At 39.3% G+C, this 20,278-nt stretch overlaps 1 protein-coding gene across 1 annotated transcript in view; it reads right to left on the bottom strand.

Annotated features, from left to right (window-relative positions):
- CFAP20DC (CFAP20 domain containing) overlaps nt 1–20,278 on the bottom strand; it is a 361,123-nt gene that overhangs the window by 188,878 nt on the left and 151,967 nt on the right. The window contains exon 12 of the mRNA XM_089682005.1: nt 7,338–7,648. Within this exon, the coding sequence (XP_089538131.1) occupies nt 7,338–7,648 (311 nt within the window). The remainder of the gene's footprint in view (nt 1–7,337; nt 7,649–20,278) is intronic.

Below are 20,278 nucleotides of genomic sequence, written 5' to 3'. Positions count from 1 at the left end.
TGCTTGCCAACCGTACCCTGTCAGTGTGCAAAGTTCCTAGAGGGATATATAAATAGGTTGGTCAGTAAGCATAGAGAGCCTTCAGTCTGTTTGTAGTTGCAAGCAGTATTTCTCATCTTGAACCTGTCTACAAAGACAATGTAGCCAGGAAGCTGTTTTTATATGAGCTTTACCTTCGGGGTGGAAGTGTAAGGACCTCTCCCACTTGGGGGTAAGACTAAAGGAGTAATGCCAGGACCTTGTTCTCTCCACTGCTAGGACATAGGTCTTTCTTTCTTCCTTTCTTTTTCAATGCAAGAACTGTTGTAACGTGTTTAAAGTGTTACTAAACCCAGGACCCTGTAATCACTATATCTGGTGTCCCACAGTACACAGAACATGGAAATGCAATTATTTTAGTAAATATAAACTGCTAAATACCTTTTCTCATCAGCAGTTACAGCAGTCTTGTGACTTCTATCAGTGTCCAGCTGAGCAATGGTTAAAACTTGTAGGAGGAGTTTTCTTTCTGCTGTAGGAGGATGCAGAACCCTTGACCTCTCTCTGGACAGTGCTGATTGGCTCTGTGGGGATCACATGCACTCTCCCAAGAAAAAAAAAAAAAACTTCTCTAGCAATACACACCAAACTGAGCATGTGCAGAGTGTCTCCTCATGATATGTCTTATCAGGTGATAAGGTGATTAACCCCTTAGGTTCCACAGTGAGTATAACAAGCATGCTTTACTGTATAAACAGATTGATTTTACTGTTGTGGGTTTAGCAACACTTTAAGTTTAGTACTGCCATTATCCTGCAAGGCTGATTGTTCAATAAACGGTCTCCAGTCAAACATTGTTTAAAGAGCCTGGTGAGGACTTTGTGTTTATTTTGTGCCAGTATGGAACTTCTCCTGGGCATGCACTTGTGTCCTGGGGAAATGAACAGGACCAAAGCTGGCAGTAAGACTAGGCTGGATGGAAGGTGTGGGTTCAGGTACAGCCAGGCTGGATGATTTCTGAAGAGTTCTGCCCTGTCTATAATGGTGGGAATCCTGGGAAGCCCCATTCTAAGGAAGGGCATTGTGTCCATGGATCGCCTGAGCTGACACTGAAAGAGTTAAAGGATAAGTTCACCTTCAGGGAAAAAATTACAAATGCACATATTTTTCAAGAAACAAAATGCACATTTATTATTTTCCCCAAAGGAGCCTGCAATGCATTCAACCTGTGATCAGTGGATCGCTGGTGCAATGTCAGGCTTCTGCAGACACTTACTCCAGCTTGCTTGACCATGCCTCTCTATGGGCTTTCTGTTAGAAAGCTGGAGGAAGCGTGACTGAACTATGAGGGCACTCGTCAGCACCCTCATAGTTCAGTGAGAACTACAAGCCAACTGCAACGGTGGCAGACCGGACTTTCAGTTTTTCCATTTACAGGCTGCCGTGAATCAATCACGTGGCTGTGCAAACAGAGCCACACACAGTTGCACAATTTTTAAATGTCACATCGGGTGCGAAGGAGATGAACCCCTGCCTGCTGTCACAAGGGGTGGAGGAGTCGGGGATTGGGGTGAGTTGGGCAACCTTTCATGTACACATAAAGGGACCTGTTACATTACGGTTGTGTTAGAGTGCATTTATCAAAGCAGGCTTACTGTGCTTCTGAAAATGGTATCTAGTTATAGATTTCCCAGGGTGCACTACAGACTTCCAGTAGGTTTGGCTGAAATGGTCATATGCAATTTAGTGTAAAAGCTTTTTTTTGTTATATTATATACTGGGAAGAAGAACAGAATTTAATAACTAAATATCTTATCTGATGGTAATTAAGCACTGCTATTCAGCTTCTCCTATTCCTCCCCTCCACTCACCATAGAAGGTGACTCTGTTGATATGACAAGTCTATGGAGCACTCATCATTTTTGCTCTCTCATAAGAGCCTCTTTGATAGACAGGGCCATGTTAGAAGGTTTTCTGAGGTCCTGACTTCCTACCACGGTGGCTATAGTACAGTGCGTCAGAGGGTCTCCTTTACCCCTTGTAACTATGCAGTGTGACAGCATATGCCAGGGCTGAAGTGGAAAGGGTAGTGATGTTGAAAAAGTGAGCAGAGATTCTCATGAGTGATGAGCCAAGGAAGAAGGAACTCTTCTGAGCTAAGAACTCCCTGCAGCTTAATGAGCCACACACATAGGCTCAGAGGTATTGTATGCCATGGATGTACAGTATGTGATGTGTGCATGGGTTGTATGGTGTCCATGGTTCTGTTTGTATTAAGGTGCATAGTGCTGGGGGTACTGGTATGCCTATGAGTATTGGGGTGCATGATGCTGTGAGTATTTGGGTGCATGGCAATGTACCAGGGTGCATGGTGCTATGAGTACTGGGGTGCATGGTGCTATGAATACTGGTTTGTGAGTTTTGGAGTACATGGTGCTGTGTGCATTGGGATGCATGGTGGTCTGTGCATTGGGGTGTATGATATGGTGTGTTGATTGTATACTGTAATAAAGCATTTATAATTTAACCATAAGTCCTATATCACCCCTGAAGAGTTCTCTGCTTGTCCTTGGTATACCCAATGAGTAGCTGATATTCAAAACAATTGTTATATTACTCTTAAACTATTATGGCACCAATATAATCCCAGGTACAGCCTAAATACACTACAGTGGCAAATTTAATATTGTCCAGAGAGTGTATGTATGTATTTCTTACAGACTTATGGGTAATATGAACAATGAAACAGCAAACTTGTGGGGTTGTGTAGAAAAAATTGGAAACATGATGGACTGCAGTATGCAAGGTTATTGAATTTATTAGACAGAAATCAACGTTACGTTATTCAATCATTTATTTAATCAGTCTTTCTACCAGCTTAATTGCCATAGAAAAATATAAGTATCTGTAGCTGTGACTAGATTTAAAAATGGGAATCTGGTATGCATGAAGCATTGAAGACACTGTCACGCTGGAATTCAGACGGAAATTATAAAATGATATTGACGTGTAATGAACTTTGCTGCAGTGCAGTCTATTAGACTGCAGGTCTTTTTGACTGGGGAAAAAGTCTCAGAGTTACAGAGTATTGGGGTGTGTTTTAAAGGAGTTTCCATGCTAAAGGTAGACTGTAGCAAAAACTGAAAATGAAGTCTTGAAATACACATAGGAAGCTCAGACTTGCTGCTCAGTTTTACATCTAAGCGTTGCTGTTCTGCACCAGCACATCCCAATCCTGTTAGGGGTACTGGTGAACACTGAATACACCTGAGCTAGATTCTGCAATACCCTTCTTGCTCTTACCCTTCTTGCTATTTGCTAAAATGCTTCGGGAAGGTAGGGGAAAGGAGTGGTGATGTCAGAAGCAGAGGATGGTGGTGGTCTAGGTGGTGCTGTAATGTCAAATCAGATGCGTAAATGTCGAGTATGTGCTGGGGCAGCTCTGGTTGTTAGGGTCATAATCACCAATACACGGGACACTCCTCATTCATACCATCCCTGGTTCTGATTTTTAAAAAAACCCAAACTTCAGCTTTAAACTTTTTTTTTAAGGCCGAGGTTCAATTTAGGTGTGACATAAGCGAATTTCAGAATATCCACTCAGTTTATCTCATTTCGAACTGTTTTTCCCCTGCAGGTTGCATAGCGCCTTCAGAAACCTGCAATGTTGGATTGAAGTCTCTTGCTATTCATTCTACTCTGCTAGTTTGCTCCCTGAAATCTGATCATGTAAAACATCCTATAACAGCAGAATACACAGAGGTATGGTTTATTAGATTTCAAGGTAACTTTAATGGGTGCAGTCGAGAATTCATGCCTTGCAAAACTGTAGGCTCAGTATCAGGTATTCCCAGAAAATCAAGTGACAACTAGCCAGAGAATGTTATAAAGTTGCATAATCTAGATGTTTAAGAAATGCTGATAAACAGTGTTGTAAGCAGGTGCAGTCTGTACTCCTCTTTCTTGGTGGTGCTAGGCATTACCAGCAATGCAGAAGGGAAAGGAAGTTGTCAGGAGCTTGGTTCCTCTATGACTTCCTGCTGCCAACAGGGACAGCTGTCTGATTGGACACTGGGGCCTTGACTGACTTCTGCAGCCATCTTGGGTGAGGGCAGTGTTTATTTAACTCCACAATTTAACTTCACTGACTCCATGATTTGTTGCTAATTTTGCAAGTGTCTAGTGTTGGGCCAGGTTCCCTCTCTTTCAGGGAAAGTATATAGAGTTAGTAGAGGTTCTGGAAGAGTAGGCAAATTGCACATATCACACTATCAACTGCCTTTGGAAGCCTCCCAGATGATTGTGGACCTACCGGGCCTGCATTCCTGCTCCTCAATGCAGAAGTTGTCAGCATCATCTTTAGCTAACAGACCACTGCAAGTGGCTCTGGACGATTGTGTATACTGGCCGGGCCTAGTTGTACCCCGTTGGAACTTTCTGCAATACACAGTTCAAGTTATCTCGGCCTTTGTTTGGTTCCTGCCACCAACACACTATGCTGCGCCCTGCTCACACTGTTACAAATCATTTTTATTTGCAAACTCATGTTGTTTTGTTCACAGCTCACAGTTCTGACAAGCTTTATATTATGGCACCAAGCCTCAGTAGGGTGCCAGGAGAGAATAGGTAGTATATCACAACCATGGCAGACATGGAATAGCTTTAGACAATTCTCCATCTTTAATCTTTCATTAGAAAGATGTAGGGTGGAAGGGTCTGACAGGGCCACCCACAAAGCAAATAGCATCCAGTTCTTGATTAAATTCACACAGTGGATGGACAGCTTAAGAATAAAGAAATCTGTACAAGTATAAGGTGCTGGCAACCACTATGCCCCATTATTTCCTACCCACACATTCCTTTTGGGCTATCACTACAATGGGCTGCCCCACATGTGTGGAAGCAGAAAGGGCAGGCTAAAGCCTTACTTGATAGGAAAAGCCCTGCATTTGAGTAAAGCTGTTCCACATATATTCAGGCACCTTTGGGTATATGCACTAAATACCTGTCAGCAGCTTTCAGTGGTATTAAAATGATAGCATCTTTTTTTTTTAAACAAGATGTGACTGCAACCAGTTGGATTGTATATTAATACTCGTAGAATGTATGTAGGCACCTTTAGTAATCTTTAAAGAGTATTTCTAAAACTGACTCAAACAATCACAATAACCTTTACACCAAATATTGCTATTGCCAACCTGTTATATCATTTTAAATAATGTGAGTTCATTTATGACCACCTTGTACATTACAGCAATGATTCATGCTGCTTTGTAAGTAATGTCCATGTCCCGGCCTACATAAGTGACATCAACATGATTTAGAGGGGACTCTGCACAGATGTCATTGATCATAAACAAATAAATCATTGAAAGGTTTGTCCATATATAACAAATGACTCTGGAATGTTGAGTAGCTCTTTGAAATGACAGATGATGGAGAAAAAATGCTGTGTTTCTAATAGCACATCTGCACAGTTCGATCAATGAACAAGCTCTTGGCCATACTCATCTGTGCTAATGTCTTTGCATCATACTTGGGGAATGCTGAAACCTGCATTTTAATATCTAGCACAAGCAAAGTACACTGTGCTGCACTAAAACATTCTCTGCTATACAAGCAGCCAATTTGTGTAGAAAAAAAAAAAGGAAAAAAGCTAATTCAAACAAAATGTAAAACATATACCCCCATCAATTAATCTCCTAAAGTCGACCTTAACCCAATGAGTAACGGGAACATCTAGTAATGTCAAAGTGATTGTAAAGCTTTGTTTTTTTATTTGATTAAAATAACAAAAACATGTTATATTTACCTGCTCCGTGTAATGGTTTTGCACAGAGCAGCCCCGATCCTCCTCTTCATGGGTCCTCCTCCAGCTTTACTGGCTCCTCCCCTCTGCTAAGTGCTCCCATAGCAAGCCTCTTTCTCTGGGGGCATTCATGCATGCTTACTCCCAAGTCCTGGTTTGTGTGTCCATAACACACACAGAGTGAGGCTCGGCACAGCCCCCCACTCGTCACTGGCTCTGATTGACAGCAGCGCACGCTAATAGGGAGCAAGAGAGACTTGGCTCTCATTCACATTGCTGGATAGAGATTGGGCTCAGGTAAGTATTTAGGGGGTTGTGGGGGAAGATGCACAAAGAAGGTTTTTTACCTTCATACATAGAATGCAGTAAGGTAAAAAACATTCTGCCTTAACAACCACTTTAATTATGCCTAAGCAGTACCCTATAACATGTATCTTTATTCTGGAATTCCTCCTGAAAAATAGCAGTGTACTTCTTTGTATGTGAGGGTAATTAGGCACTCCTGTGTTTACAGCCTTGTATCTGTATATCTGCAATGTGAAATCAAAGGCATTGCTGCCTCTGATAGCTAGTTTCATGACATTTGAATAGAGATTTGAATTCTTCTCACTTTGGAAGTTTTCCTGTAACTTCTTTTGGCATCCCTGGGGCATGAAGTGAAGGAAATACCCCCAATAGTTCACAAACATCAAAACATTATCTGTCAGTTTTAAAATTCTTCTCTACTCTGTGCAAAGCTAAAAAATAGTTTTGTCTTCCACCAGTATTTGGCAGACAAAGACTGCTGCATTTTATGTGAGAACAGTGGTCTCTCTGCAGCAGTCCAATATCCAATATGTTCCCCCATCCCCATTTCAGACCAACAGCTCTTCAATCAGCATGGAGTGTGAGCATTGCTGAATGGAGAGCTGTTGATGTTTTTATATGGTGAATACTGCAGGTGGTGTGGCAAAGATGATGAATGGGGCCACCCACAACTGATACTTCAGTTTTTAGAAAATGCTGGAGGGTTGAACTACATGATGATCTCCTACATCTCTCAGGGACTCTTTTATTGTTATCCCTGCACTTGAGTTCCTGGGACTGCAAACCTTCTGTAATCATTATGAAGGGTTCCCTTCTTTCATGTTGAACTTTCTCATCATTTTGTAGGATAGTGATTGCAAGATGAGATTTTGGAACACACAAATGTAAACAGGAACACCCAAAGCTTGCAGGTGGACAGAAAATATTGCAGGGAGTGTTTCTGTTGCAATATTCATAATACATAAGAAGCAAAGAGTTGACTAGGTCCACCAGGCTGCACTTGGCAGCACAGTGGCTTAGTCATTAGCCTTTAAAGTGTTAGTTGGTGCTATATACATACATCCATACCTGTAATAAATAAAAGATCACATTTGAATGGATATGGACTGACCTTTTAATATGCTAGGTAAATTTGGAATCCTTGTAGATGTCAGGCCCTGGTTCAGTTTGTTTTTAGTACAAGACCAGATTACTTTTCTTACAATATACAACCATGAATTTTATGATTACTTAACAAATTTACCTCAGTGCTGCTGTCGCTCCCATAGAAATCATCCTCCATTTGTGCGCCTCGCCTGTCATATTCCAGGAGATCTGGAGAGATGATGTCTCTGGAAAACTGAAGGGCCTGAAGTTTCCCAGGAGATGTACAAATCATTGAGGAAGTGGGGGATACTTCATCTGGGTCCTCAGGGGCCTCATCTGCAGGATAGCCGGTATCACTTTGGCTGCCATCTGCCAGCTGGTGACAGCTGAGACTGATGTTAGTTTGATGTTGGGTGTTAGACAGTATGGATTCTTCATCTTGGGAAGCGTCAGGAAATACCCACTCATCTGGAAGATAAAGTGCAAGAAAGGTGATAATGTGTCATGTAAAATCTTCCTACAATTGGGTATAATTAGCGAATTTTTGGCTTCTGAAGTACGATACCCAAGACAGCTCCAATCTATAACTTGTATTTGTGTGTAAATGCTGCAGCAAGCAGTTATTTAACTGATGGCATTTCAGCTCTGTTTTCTCTCCAACCAATCTTTTATTTTTAAAGCTGAACTCAGTGCAAATAAAAACACCAAATAATGTGGTTTTATGTGTTAATTTAAAAATCTGATTAAAGTATATGTAAACCCTCACCTCTGTTCTCAGTTGCACAAGGAGCTAGGGGAGGAGGATAAACAGTAACACACTGATCTTCCCAGTGAATAGCTGCTCGGGGGGATGGGGACTGACCACTATGTGCTCTCATGCCTAGTGTGGTTAATTTTTAATATGAAAGCAGAGGGACTGGCAGGAGCACCAGGGATTTCACACAAAGGAAACAATATAAAGAGAACAGGATACTTGTTCATACATGTACATGGTACAGCAGGCACATATCAGGAGGATTCAATGTTAGGTAGACATATTCTTTAAGTGTTGTATGCAACTAGTGTAAGTCCCTTATATGAGCCTTCTGTAATCCCTTCACAGCACCACCACTGAAAAAGACTAGGGCTGCCATAGGTACCAGTCAGGTTGCATGCAGATGCAGTCTATTTCCTCCACTGTAGGTGGCGCTCAACATGGGTGGTACCACAGCCTGGAAAGGATGTCAAGGGAAACATGGTTTCTCTATGGTTTCCTGGGTCAATGGAGTAGCATTCTGGTTGGCTACGCTGCAGCCATGAGACCCTTGGTGGCCATTTGGGTCAGCAGGGTCTACTTAAGTCCCTAACCCTGGGTTTTGGTATGCATTTTTGTGAGTGACAACTGTAGGGAGAGAAACCCCACTTACTAGGGAAAGTACTTAGTGGTTCCAGATGAGAAGGACAAACTAGGGACTTGCTATTCAGAAGGAAACAATCCTGCTTGGGACTAAATCGGACTGGCCAGGCTGCATTCCCACCTCTGAGACAGATACTTTTGGCATCTCTCCTCAGCCACATTGATTTGCACTAAACTGTTAGTTATTCTCTAAGCAGCGCCCTCTCACTAGGGTCTTTGTACCATTGACATTCTGCTTAATACAAGTTTCAAGTTTACTGCAGCCGGATTCTGTGTGTTCACTACCCCCGAACCACGCTGCACCTCCCCACAAGGTGTGTTGCAGGCCGGCAGAAGGAGAAAGCAAAGTACCTGTACTTGTTTGGGGATCTCGATGTCTGGCAAGGGTGTCTAGGTCACAAAGCTAGTAGCACAAATTTACAAATTGTTTAACAGGTAAAACAGTTCCTATATACAGTACGTGTTTATTTCAACTATGCATTTGATGCATGCTTGGAGTTCAGCTTTAAAGCCAAATTGAACTTTCAATTTATATTGGTGGATCAGCACAACATTTGAATAAAGCCGTACATTTTGTTTTCTTTAGAAATCAGCCACAGCCTCCAGAATGTAGAGTAGACAAGCCTGTCCCCTGCCAGCATGCTGTAGAAGAGAGCCCTTGCTCTGTGTGTGGAAGCCATGATCACTCTGCAAAGGTCTGATGAGCCCCCTGCTGAATCAGAGCTAGAGCACTCCAATCAGCATGGAGTATGTGCTTTGCTGACTCATTGGGTGGTGTGTATGACCTCTGCAATAGAGAGCACACAGAGAGCAGGGGTCCCACCTTGCACTGCTGGCAAGGAAAAAGCTTTTTACTTGTACTTTCACTAATTTTCTTTTTAAAGCTAAACTCTGGTCCAGCAGTTGAGATACATATAAACAATTCTCTGCTCTACCTCAGAAGAAGTGCGTGCACGAAATGCGTCAGAGGAGCCCAGGACGTCGTTGACATCACGCCGCCGGCGCCACATGAAGGCCCGGTGGCCATCTTTGATTTTGGAAGGCTTCTCATTTTTGCAGCCTTAGAGTGACCCTTGCACCAGTTCCAGAGAAGAGGGATTATCCATTCCACACATCTCTGCAAGGATATCTCTGGCCTGTGGGACTTCATTCTCTCCACACGAGGGCGCTTCATTTCTACATCATCCAGCTCCTATCCAGTTTCTGACCAGAAAGAGAGGGGACTCTTCAGGATTATCTATATACATGCGTATTACCAATACGCTTCTGGTTAGTGCGCATTTCTATCATTTGCACTGGAGAACAGCGAGCACCATTACAGGACTGCATTTTATTCATTTATGATATATATTCTATATTCCATGTTTGGTTTTATGCCTATATTTCTGTCACCTATACCAGAGCAATATCGCACAGCGCTGCATTTTATATTTGTATATCCATTTTAGGACTTTTTATGTGTTTTCCTTGAATGTTCAGCTGCTGACACTTTGGAGCGCTCACTGTAGCCTTTCTATTTACATACATATAAACAATTATTTTAGCTCCCCAATTTTTTGTATTTCTGTTCAGCGGTGTTTGTGATTCACACACTGATGGAATAGTTAATATGTGCTCTCTATACTTTCTATCACTTTCTGACAGTGGTCCCCTGGACAAATAAAGAGGTTGAATCCCCTCAGTGACGATAGGGGCAATAAAAAAATCTAAACACTTGACAGTGGTTGTAAACCTTCCACATGCCATTCAAAATTTTAAAAAAAAGTTGTCCAGAGGTGCATTGTAACTAAGCCTGTATTCCAAATTCCACTTATCTATACAAGCTACTAAAATTAGATTGTATGCTACCTGTTGGATTTTTCTATTATTACATATCATGCTGTGTTCAGTATTAAAAAAAAGACCCATTCTTTTGCACCAGAAGTGCTAAGAGTCTTTGATATAGGGAACAAATTCAGAAATTTCAGTGTGCAGATCTTATCCCTAGGGTCTTTGAAATGTATTAGAAAGCAGTGGGTGATCTCACGCACCAGCAGCCAACCAAAATGGAAAAATCAATGTAGGGCCTATGCACATGGCCATTATTAATTTACTGATATCTACGCAGGATCTTGTTGGCAGTAAGATCCGGTATTAAAAACCCATCTAATAGTCAGTACATGCTTTTTTTAACACGAATTTAGACATGTAAATATACATATCTACAAACTAATTCTTCCATTCACTCCAGCTCACATTTGTGCATATACGCGTTAGGATGCATACAAGCGTACATTACTGACCACAGGCACATATTTTTCTATTTTGATGTTACAGATCCTTTGCAGAGCAATTTTACTGACATAAATGCAGCAATGTGTATGGCCCCATAGCAAACAATACCACTGTTTTCAGATCCTTAAAAACATACAATTTAGGGATCTGAATGCAGCATTTTTTGTGTCTGTGTGCATGAGCCTTTAAAGTATATGTGAACCCTGTACTTTATGGCTCCAAGCACACGGGGCGTTTTAATAACGCTGGCAGCGTTAGCTGTGTAAAGTCACATTAAAGATGCAAGTTTTTCAGGTTTTTTTTAGCATTCTTGCATTAGTGTTTAGCCACCTTTTTTTTGCAGCGTTTTTCTGTGTTTGCGTTATTTTAGTTTTTTTTACCAAAAAAAATCCAAAAATTCCTGTTTGCCGCATTTTACTGAGTTTTTCAATGTTAGAGCATTTTTACAGCTAGCAAACTCCTCTAGAAACCCACTAGTTCTGGGTTTTTTCCCCAGCCAAAAAACACCACTTGATTACAGCTGATTACAGCCTATGTGTGCATGGAAACATAGGATAACATGCTTGGTAGTTTACTAGCTGTAGAAAAAAATGCCAAAAGCCAAAAACAGCCGCTGTAAAAATGTCCAGTGTGCATGAAGACTTATAGACACTGATGGTTTTAATATGTAAAATTGCTGATAAATAACTTTAAATTGCCAGTTTATTCAATGGTCAAGTGACCATTATATCACTTCTGATTTTAGGGACAGGGTTGTGCACAAGGTGAAAGCTACGGCAGCTCAGCACTGTGAGAGGTATTGCTGCTGGCTTCAGGATATCATACAGAGAGATTTACTAAAACTGGTGCACACAAAATCTGGTGCAGATGTGCAAAGTAACCAATCAGCTTTTAACTTCAGCTTCTTCAATTAAACTTTGCTGATAAAACCTAGAAGCTGATTGGCTACCTTGCACAGCTGCACCGTATTGAATCAAGCTCTAAAGAACAGATCAGGCGGAGCTGCCACCTGTGATATCAGTGGTTTACAGGGGAACCTTAAAGGCACACTGTGCAATGGCACGGCATCCCATATTGTTAATACAGGATCACACACGGGAGGGAGACAACACTAATACAGCATTTGGAGTCTGTGATTAGTTTTGTCACCCTAACGCAGGAATCCCACTGAAAGAGCAGAAACTGGCATGATCAACAGGTATTTATTAGTAAAAAATACTTGCACGGTTATATTTACCGGCAAAATAGGGAGCTACTTATAGAAATGAATTAGTTGGGTTTACATTATGGACAAAGTGGAATTTCCATTTATTGGAAAGGATTATAATTTTTGGTCTAACCTCTTGTTTTAGATTAAAGATGTTTGTTTGAATTCTCTTATATACATATCAAAACATTTTTTTTTATTATTATACAAACATAAAATTCTATTAATTACAAGCTTTCAAAATAAAATATACAATTACAAATAGAATGTCTCAGGGTAATAAAAAAAAAAAATCACAATTGTACTATTTAATTATACTTTTTCAGAGTTTAATAGCATTGTGACAGAAAAATAATCAGAATTACACTGCTTTTTATATTTCTTACATTTTTAAATGATTTGGCGGCCGAAGAGGAAATTAAATATTGTCCAGTTAAGATTTTTACACAAACTTGCAATTTTCTTAATAATTGATGGAAAATAGTGGTCATAGCTATGGGCAATTCATTTGCATTTCATTGTCAGTTAGGGTTATAATAATGTGTGAGAAATTCACAAGTCTGAAATTATAATTAACACCTGCCTTGCAGTCAGTCCTTTAAGGCTTTTCCTCCTTTGATGTAATTCAAGTTGAACATGCTTCATTTATTGTAATCGTTCAGCGATACTTTTCACTGACGGTGACTGAGGAATGTAAATGAACCGGAGGCTTGTGTGATGGGCCTGTGTGATTCCAGATTCCACTGAAAACTTCAGGAACTTTTTAAAAGAGAATCCCAAGAGGCCCATTAGCTTCAGTTTTAATTTGACTTTCAAATTTCAAGCCCTCATGAAGAACGATACACAAATAAAAAATGCATGAAGATAAGTATTTCATGGAGTCTTTCTGACCATGGTTTAACCTAATGTGCTTGACGTAGAAAGTACCCTAAAATCTCCAAATGGTGCGTACATACGCAGCTTAACTAGATGGCAGCCAAGGGAAAATGTAAAGGAATATCATGGAGGGAAAGAAAATTGCAGGCATGTGTTAGTACTAGCAATAGCAGGCTGGGATGTAAGTGCAGGGAAAGAGCAGAAGCAAATGAGGTCAACAGGCTGCTTTTCCTTAATATTTGGCAGCCTTGAGATCACCTTGCATTGTACAGAGTAAATAAATCAGTATTTACTTTTCCTTTACCTCCTTTATTTTTTCTGCAAGCTGCTGTTTGGCTTTTGGCCTTGTTCACACAGGGCTATTTGATCCATGCCCCATGCAGGGTCGTGTTTTACCAGCACAGGGATGCACAGGTGTTGCATGCATGCCTGTGCCAGCAGTCCTATAGCTGTCTATTGGGACACAGTAGCTGCATGGACACAGGCTATGCTCCCAAAGTGACATCTGTGCAGGTTAATGGCCCCGATTGCACCCAGGGTGAATTCAGGGCATGGATGTCACATTGGGAGCAGCAGCTGTATCCATGCAGCCTCTGTGTCCCAATAGAGATGAATGGTACTGCCTGCATGAGGATGCATAGAACATCTGTGCAACCCCATGTGGGTAAACAAGTCTCTGCATGGATTACAGATGAAATGTGAACAAGGCCTTATTTGCTTTATATCAGCTATAAAAGGTGACATTCCCAAATATTTTTAAAATATTTTTATATATTTTTGTATTATTTTATATGTACGTTAGAGTGTGATTTGACTATTGTTGCTATTGAGACCTGAGCACATTATTTCTTTCCCTTTCATGTACATCATGTTCTGGGATGACAATACAAATATCCTTATCCTTAGTGTATGTAGCTGCATTTCTTTAATATCACCTGTTGGTTGCAGTGTTCTCATGGGTTGCACAATATCCTATCATTGTCAACTAGCAGATACCTAAAACTGAATTCTAGGTATGGTTTGTATTGCATAGTTACATAGATCAATGTAGTTGATTCAATGTAGAAGTGGTGACTACTAGAGATGAGCGAATTATTCAAAAATTCGATTCGGCTGATTCGCCGAATTTGCGGGAGAAATTCGATTCGATGCGAATTTATTCGCCGCGAATTTAACTTATTTAAAGGGTTTCTAGGCTTCAGAGAGCCTTTATATTAGTGCAGAACACTGTACCTTTAATTTAAATGCCCTTGGAGTCTGCTGGGGAAGAGAAATAATACTGTCAGTCAGTATGACATGCAGATGAGTGCCGTCGATCTTAGAATCACCGCACACTTCACTCATTTGGGCAGTCACGGGGCACGACGAAGAAGAAGAAGAAGAATGAAAAGAAGAATGAAAAGAAGAGGAAGAAGAATGAAAAGAAGAAGAAGAAGAATGAAAAGAAGAATGAGAAGAAGAATGAAAAGAAGAATTAAAAGAAGAATGAAAAGAAGAATTAAAAGAAGAATGAGAAGAATGAAAAGAAGAATGAAAAGAAGAAGAAGAAGAATGAAAAGAATAAGAAGAAGAATGAAAAGAAGAAGAAGAAGAAGAATGAAAAGAAGAAGAAGAAGAAGAATGAAAAGAAGAATGAAAAGAAGAAGAAGAAGAATAATGAAAAGAAGAAGAAGAATGAAAAGAAGAATGAAAAGAAGAAGAAGAAGAATGAAAAGAAGAAGAAGAATGAAAAGAAGAAGAATGAAAAGAAGAATGAAAAGAATAAGAAGAAGAATGAAAAGAAGAAGAAGAAGAATGAAAAGAAGAATGAAAAGAAGAAGAAGAAGAATGAAAAGAAGAAGAAGAAGAAGAAGAATGAAAAGAAGAATGACAAGTAGAAGAAGAAGAATGACAAGAAGAAGAAGAAGAATGACAAAAAGAAGAAGAAGAAGAAGAATGAAAAGAAGAATGAAAAGAAGAAGAAGAATGAAAAGAAGAAGAAGAAGAATGAAAAGAAGAAGAAGAATGAAAAGAAGAAGAAGAAGAATGAAAAGAAGAATGAAAAGAAGAAGAAGAAGAATGAAAAGAAGAAGAAGAATGAAAAGAAGAAGAAGAAGAATGAAAAGAAGAATGAAAAGAAGAAGAAGAAGAATGAAAAGAAGAAGAATGAAAAGAAGAAGAAGAATGAAAAGAAGAAGAAGAAGAAGAAGAAGAATGAAAAGAAGAATGAAAAGAAGAAGAAGAAGAATGAAAAGAAGAAGAAGAAGAATGAAAAGAAGAATGAAAAGAAGAAGAAGAAGAAGAATGAAAAGAAGAAGAAGAATGAAAAGAAGAAGAATGAAAAGAAGAAGAAGAAGAATGAAAAGAAGAATGAAAAGAAGAAGAAGAAGAATGAAAAGAAGAAGAAGAAGAATGAAAAGAAGCATGAAAAGAAGAAGAATGAAAAGAAGAAGAAGAAGAATGAAAAGAAGAAGAAGAAGAATGAAAAGAAGAATGAAAAGAAGAAGAAGAAGAATGAAAAGAAGAAGAAGAAGAATGAAAAGAAGAAGAAGAATTAAAAGAAGAAGAAGAAGAATGAAAAGAAGAAGAAGAATGAAAAGAAGAATGAGAAGAAGAATGAAAAGAAGAATTAAAAGAAGAATGAAAAGAAGAATTAAAAGAAGAATGAGAAGAATGAAAAGAAGAATGAAAAGAAGAAGAAGAAAAATGAAAAGAAGAAGAATGAAAAGAAGAATGAAAAGAAGAAGAAGAAGAAGAAGAATGAAAAGAAGAAGAAGAAGAATGAAAAGAAAAATGAAAAGAAGAAGAAGAAGAATGAAAAGAAGAAGAAGAATGAAAAGAAGAACGAAAAGAAGAAGAAGAAGAATGAAAAGAAGAAGAAGAAGAATGAAAAGAAGAATGAAAAGAAGAAGAATGAAAAGAAGAAGAAGAAGAATGAAAAGAAGAATGAAAAGAAGAAGAAGAAGAATGAAAAGAAGAAGAAGAAGAATGAAAAGAAGAATGACAAGAAGAAGAAGAAGAAGGACAAGAAGAAGAAGAAGAATGAAAAGAAGAAGAAGAAGAATGAAAAGAAGAATGAAAAGAAGAAGAAGAAGAAGAAGAATGAAAAGAAGAAGAAGAAGAAGAATGAAAAGAAGAATGAAAAGAAGAAGAAGAAGAATGAAAAGAAGAAGAAGAAGAATGAAAAGAAGAAGAAGAATGAAAAGAAGAATGAAAAGAAGAAGAATGAAAAGAAGAAGAAGAAGAATGAAAAGAAGAAGAAGAAGAATGAAAAGAAGAAGAAGAATGAAAAGAAGAATGAAAAGAAGAAGAAGAAGAATGAAAAGAAGAAGAAGAAGAATGAAAAGAAGAAGAAGAAGAAGAATGAAAAGAAGAATGACAAGAAGAAGAAGAAGAATGACAAGAAGAATGACAAGAAGAAGAAGAAGAATGACAAGAAGAAGAAGAAGAAGAATGACAAGAAGAAGAAGAAGAAGAAGACTGAAAAGAAGAAGAATGAAAAGAAGAAGAAGAAGAATGAAAAGAAGAATGAAAAGAAGAAGAAGAAGAATGAAAAGAAGAAGAAGAATGAAAAGAAGAAGAAGAAGAATGAAAAGAAGAAGAAGAAGAAGAATGAAAAGAAGAAGAAGAATGAAAAGAAGAAGAAGAAGAATGAAAAGAAGAATGAAAAGAAGAAGAAGAAGAATGAAAAGAAGAAGAAGAAGAAGAATGAAAAGAAGAAGAAGAATGAAAAGAAGAAGTATTCCAGTACAGCAAAAAGTGTATCTGCAGAGAGCTCCGCTATTTCTGACAGTTCTCTGACAGTTCCTTCACATTTACAGCGGTTGAAACATTGTATCTATTTATTTCTGAATAAAAACATCTGTATCCTAAATGGAAACAAATAGATACAATGTTTCAACCGCTGTAAATGAACTGTCAGAACTGTCAGAAATAGCGGAGCTCTCTGCAGTGACACTTTTGCCGGCTGATCGGGAAAAATTCGATTCGTGCACCCGAAGTTTGCTAAAATTCGGATTCGATGCGAATCGAATTTTTCCTGAAATTCGAAACGAATTCCACTTCGCCAGGTTCGATTCGCTCATCTCTAGTGACTACTATAGTGATTCTCCACTTTCACAGCGGTCCCACAAGTATTGAATATGCATACTTACATTGGACCAATCTGGACAAATGTAACTATGCAATACAAACCCTAGATAGAATTCAGCTTTAAAGAGGATCTTCATTCCCACTTTTTCCTGCTTTAAGTGTGTTCATTTTTTAAAGTGTATTCTTATCCTTCACTCAGAATTCACATACCCATCAGCCAGAGAATTCAGCATTGCCCTGCTGTGATCCACCACTCACCCACAATATACAGGATCCCACACTTGCTATATTCTTTTCTGACATCATAAGGAGCCAGCTTTCTCTCCTGCATTCAGCAACCTGGCCCTCTGATGGCACATCTGCCCTTCTTCAGCCACAGTGCAAAAAAGCCTATGTCTCTTCGGATATGTGAAGTGCATATCCCAGGAGGCCTCAGGAATCTGGGTATTCTCATCTAGGTGAGAATGAGGGAGTGGGGCGGACTGGATCAAAGTAAATAAATAACCATCCATTCCAAAAATAGATGAACAGTTTTATCCTATTGGGGGGGGTGCAATGGGTGCAGTGAAGATCTGCTTAAGGCATTGCCAAAGCAAAACATTGACATTAGAGCTGTTGGCCTGGCCCTTTGCTGATTCTCATTCTTACATTTCCTTTTCTTTCCCGATGATATGCTTCATTCTTTGTAAATTCAGGCATAGTGGATCATGTAACTCAGTCCCATTTACCCTGCTTGACAGTACTGGTGCTTGGTGATTGGCTGCTCTAATAATAGATTCACCTTTAGCAACATGTTACATGGTACACCTGTATTTAGTGTGTAACAAGTTGTTCCATGTTGCACCTGCACAGCCATGATATTCATTCACAGAGATCTGTGAATAAATAAACTACAAGTCCCTTCTTCCACCGTGGCAGACAGCATGCACTTCTCAATGGTCTATGAGCATGCTGATCAGCACACTTGTAGTCCATTGAATTTTCCTCCAGCTTTCTAACTGAAAGCCCGTACTAGGGTGTGGGCAGAAAAGTGGAGGGACAGTGTGCAAACCTAACATTGCACCTGTGATCCACTAATTTTGGGTGCAATGCTTTGCAGGCTCCTGGGTAGAAAAAAATTATAAATGCACATTTTATACCTGCAAAAAATAGGTGCATTAATTAATTTTTATTAGGATTAGAACTCCTGTCAGGTTTTACTGCAGCTGGAGAGATTGCTTCACTTCCTGTCTGGTAAAAAAAATTTTCCCCCAGGACAGAAACTGTTAAGTAGGGACAGGCTTTCATTTCTGTTACCTTGCACTGTTTGCTGTGTTAGATTTTGTCACATTTGTTTCAGAATAAACTAAGCCTAAAGCTTACTTGGCGAGTTATAATGTTCCTTGTATAATCATAATATCAGTTTTCCTATCCTGAAGCCAATGTCATCACATGCACAGAAATAAAATGAATCTAGTACCTACCCATTTTAACTATGGGAAAATAAACAGAAGCCAATAGGATATCAGCCCAGTAATTGAATATAAATTAAAAGAGCGTAAATAAGGGCATTACAAATGTAATGGGGGTCTGTAAATATGCATCACACACACAAGGCCACATAAATGACCACAGCTCCTCCGAAAGAATGCTTTACTTTTAACTTTTTTCAGAATAGCAGAAATTATAACTTTTCTTCTAGATCTCAACCCTAAAAGCATGGACGATCTGATTCCTGTTCCCAAAGTGGGCACTTATGGAGCACACTGCCCCACTGGAAACTAGCACAACTAACAGTCAATCTCTGATGACAGTCCTATTCTCAACAGCTGTGCCCTAAGCTTTACACCATGGGACTACCAGAGCCTTCTCTCCGTTAGCTTTTACTTGTTGGCCCAGCTTGACCCTGATGATAGACACATCCTTGCCCAGTTTTCTTGACATCCACAACTTCAGAATGTGTTACCTGATGTCCTAGGCTCAACAACATAGTAGATACCTGATTTGCCTTTGTCTCCATCTTACAAAAACAAGATGGTACCAAATGAAGTAGATGCAAATCTTAAATGCAGCCAAAGATCACCGTCACCTGACACGGGAGGTCAGTCCCAGGGTTACAAAAGTTACACTCCTGGGTAACGCAGGTGACAATGAACAAAAACCAGAACCACCAAACCACAAGCAGAAAAAAAGTCATTAACATTTGACATATAATTATGCACTCTTATGCCTGGTTCTTTCAAACACGCGGGCTGCATATAATAAACTGAGAGGTCACCATACTAACAAAGCAATGTTAATGTAGCACTCTCCCCCGCTGAGCTGTCTCCCCTGCCACAACAAACTGATCAGCGCTCACAATTATTGGTTGCAATTACTGATTGGATGCTGGTTTTCTAGCATGCCCGTTTGATAAAAGACAGCCTTTGTGGATGGAAAGCTGCAGCAGAACCTGCACTGAAAGTTACAAATCAATTCTGCATATCAGAGGGTAAGTTTTGTCCACTATAAAGTAAATACTGTACTATTTGTCTATGTGTTTCTAGGAATAGCCATAGTAACAGCTAGGCTTTTAAAAGCAAAAAAAAAGATGCTGGACCATTCAGGCTCTCAATTATCTTCCATAATCCTCTGCTATTGTGTACATGTGATTGACATTGTGGTGTCATACAGAATACACACTCTCTTCTAGGACAAAAAAGTAGCTAGCCTAGATAACATTCACTAGCTGTCATGGACAAAGAGTTGTATGTGAAAATCCTTTTAGTCCCACTTTAAATATAAGAATGACAGACTAAATGCCTAAACAGTAGCCATGTAGAGAGAAAAACAAACTTTCAACAGTCTTTAATACATAAAGAGGAACCCAAATGATTTATGTGTTTCACTTCATTCCAAAATGATTGCATTAAAATGATGATGTCCATTTATCTTGTTTAAAGAAAACTTGATATCCGTGTAGCACAGCTGCTCTCCAATGTACGCCTCTTAATGTGTGTTGCGGTACAGGACTAATGATTGAGCTCAGAGAAATGACTTTGTCATGTTCTATTTCTTTTAGGAGTCCTAGGATTTCCATGTAAGTGCTGCTATCGATAATCAAGCTTTTTTGTGGATGAACAGATTAAACAGTTCATTAGGCACTACTGTTTTAAAATTCAAAAGATGGAAAGCAAGGCTTTTCTTGAAACCAATTGAGAAAGTTTGAATTCTCTAAATGTTGGTTCCAGACAGCTAAGATGTCATTGAGCCACTGCATGTATGGACAGTGTGGCAATCTTCACATCAATCTTGG

This window comes from Staurois parvus, unplaced genomic scaffold (genome assembly GCF_062004578.1).
Source record: "Staurois parvus isolate SC_StPar_1 unplaced genomic scaffold, SC_StPar_1.0 ptg000283l, whole genome shotgun sequence".
Classification (NCBI taxonomy): Eukaryota; Metazoa; Chordata; class Amphibia; order Anura; family Ranidae; genus Staurois; species Staurois parvus.
Note: the sequence above shows the minus strand (reverse complement) of the source record. Positions and strands in the feature narration are given on the sequence as shown.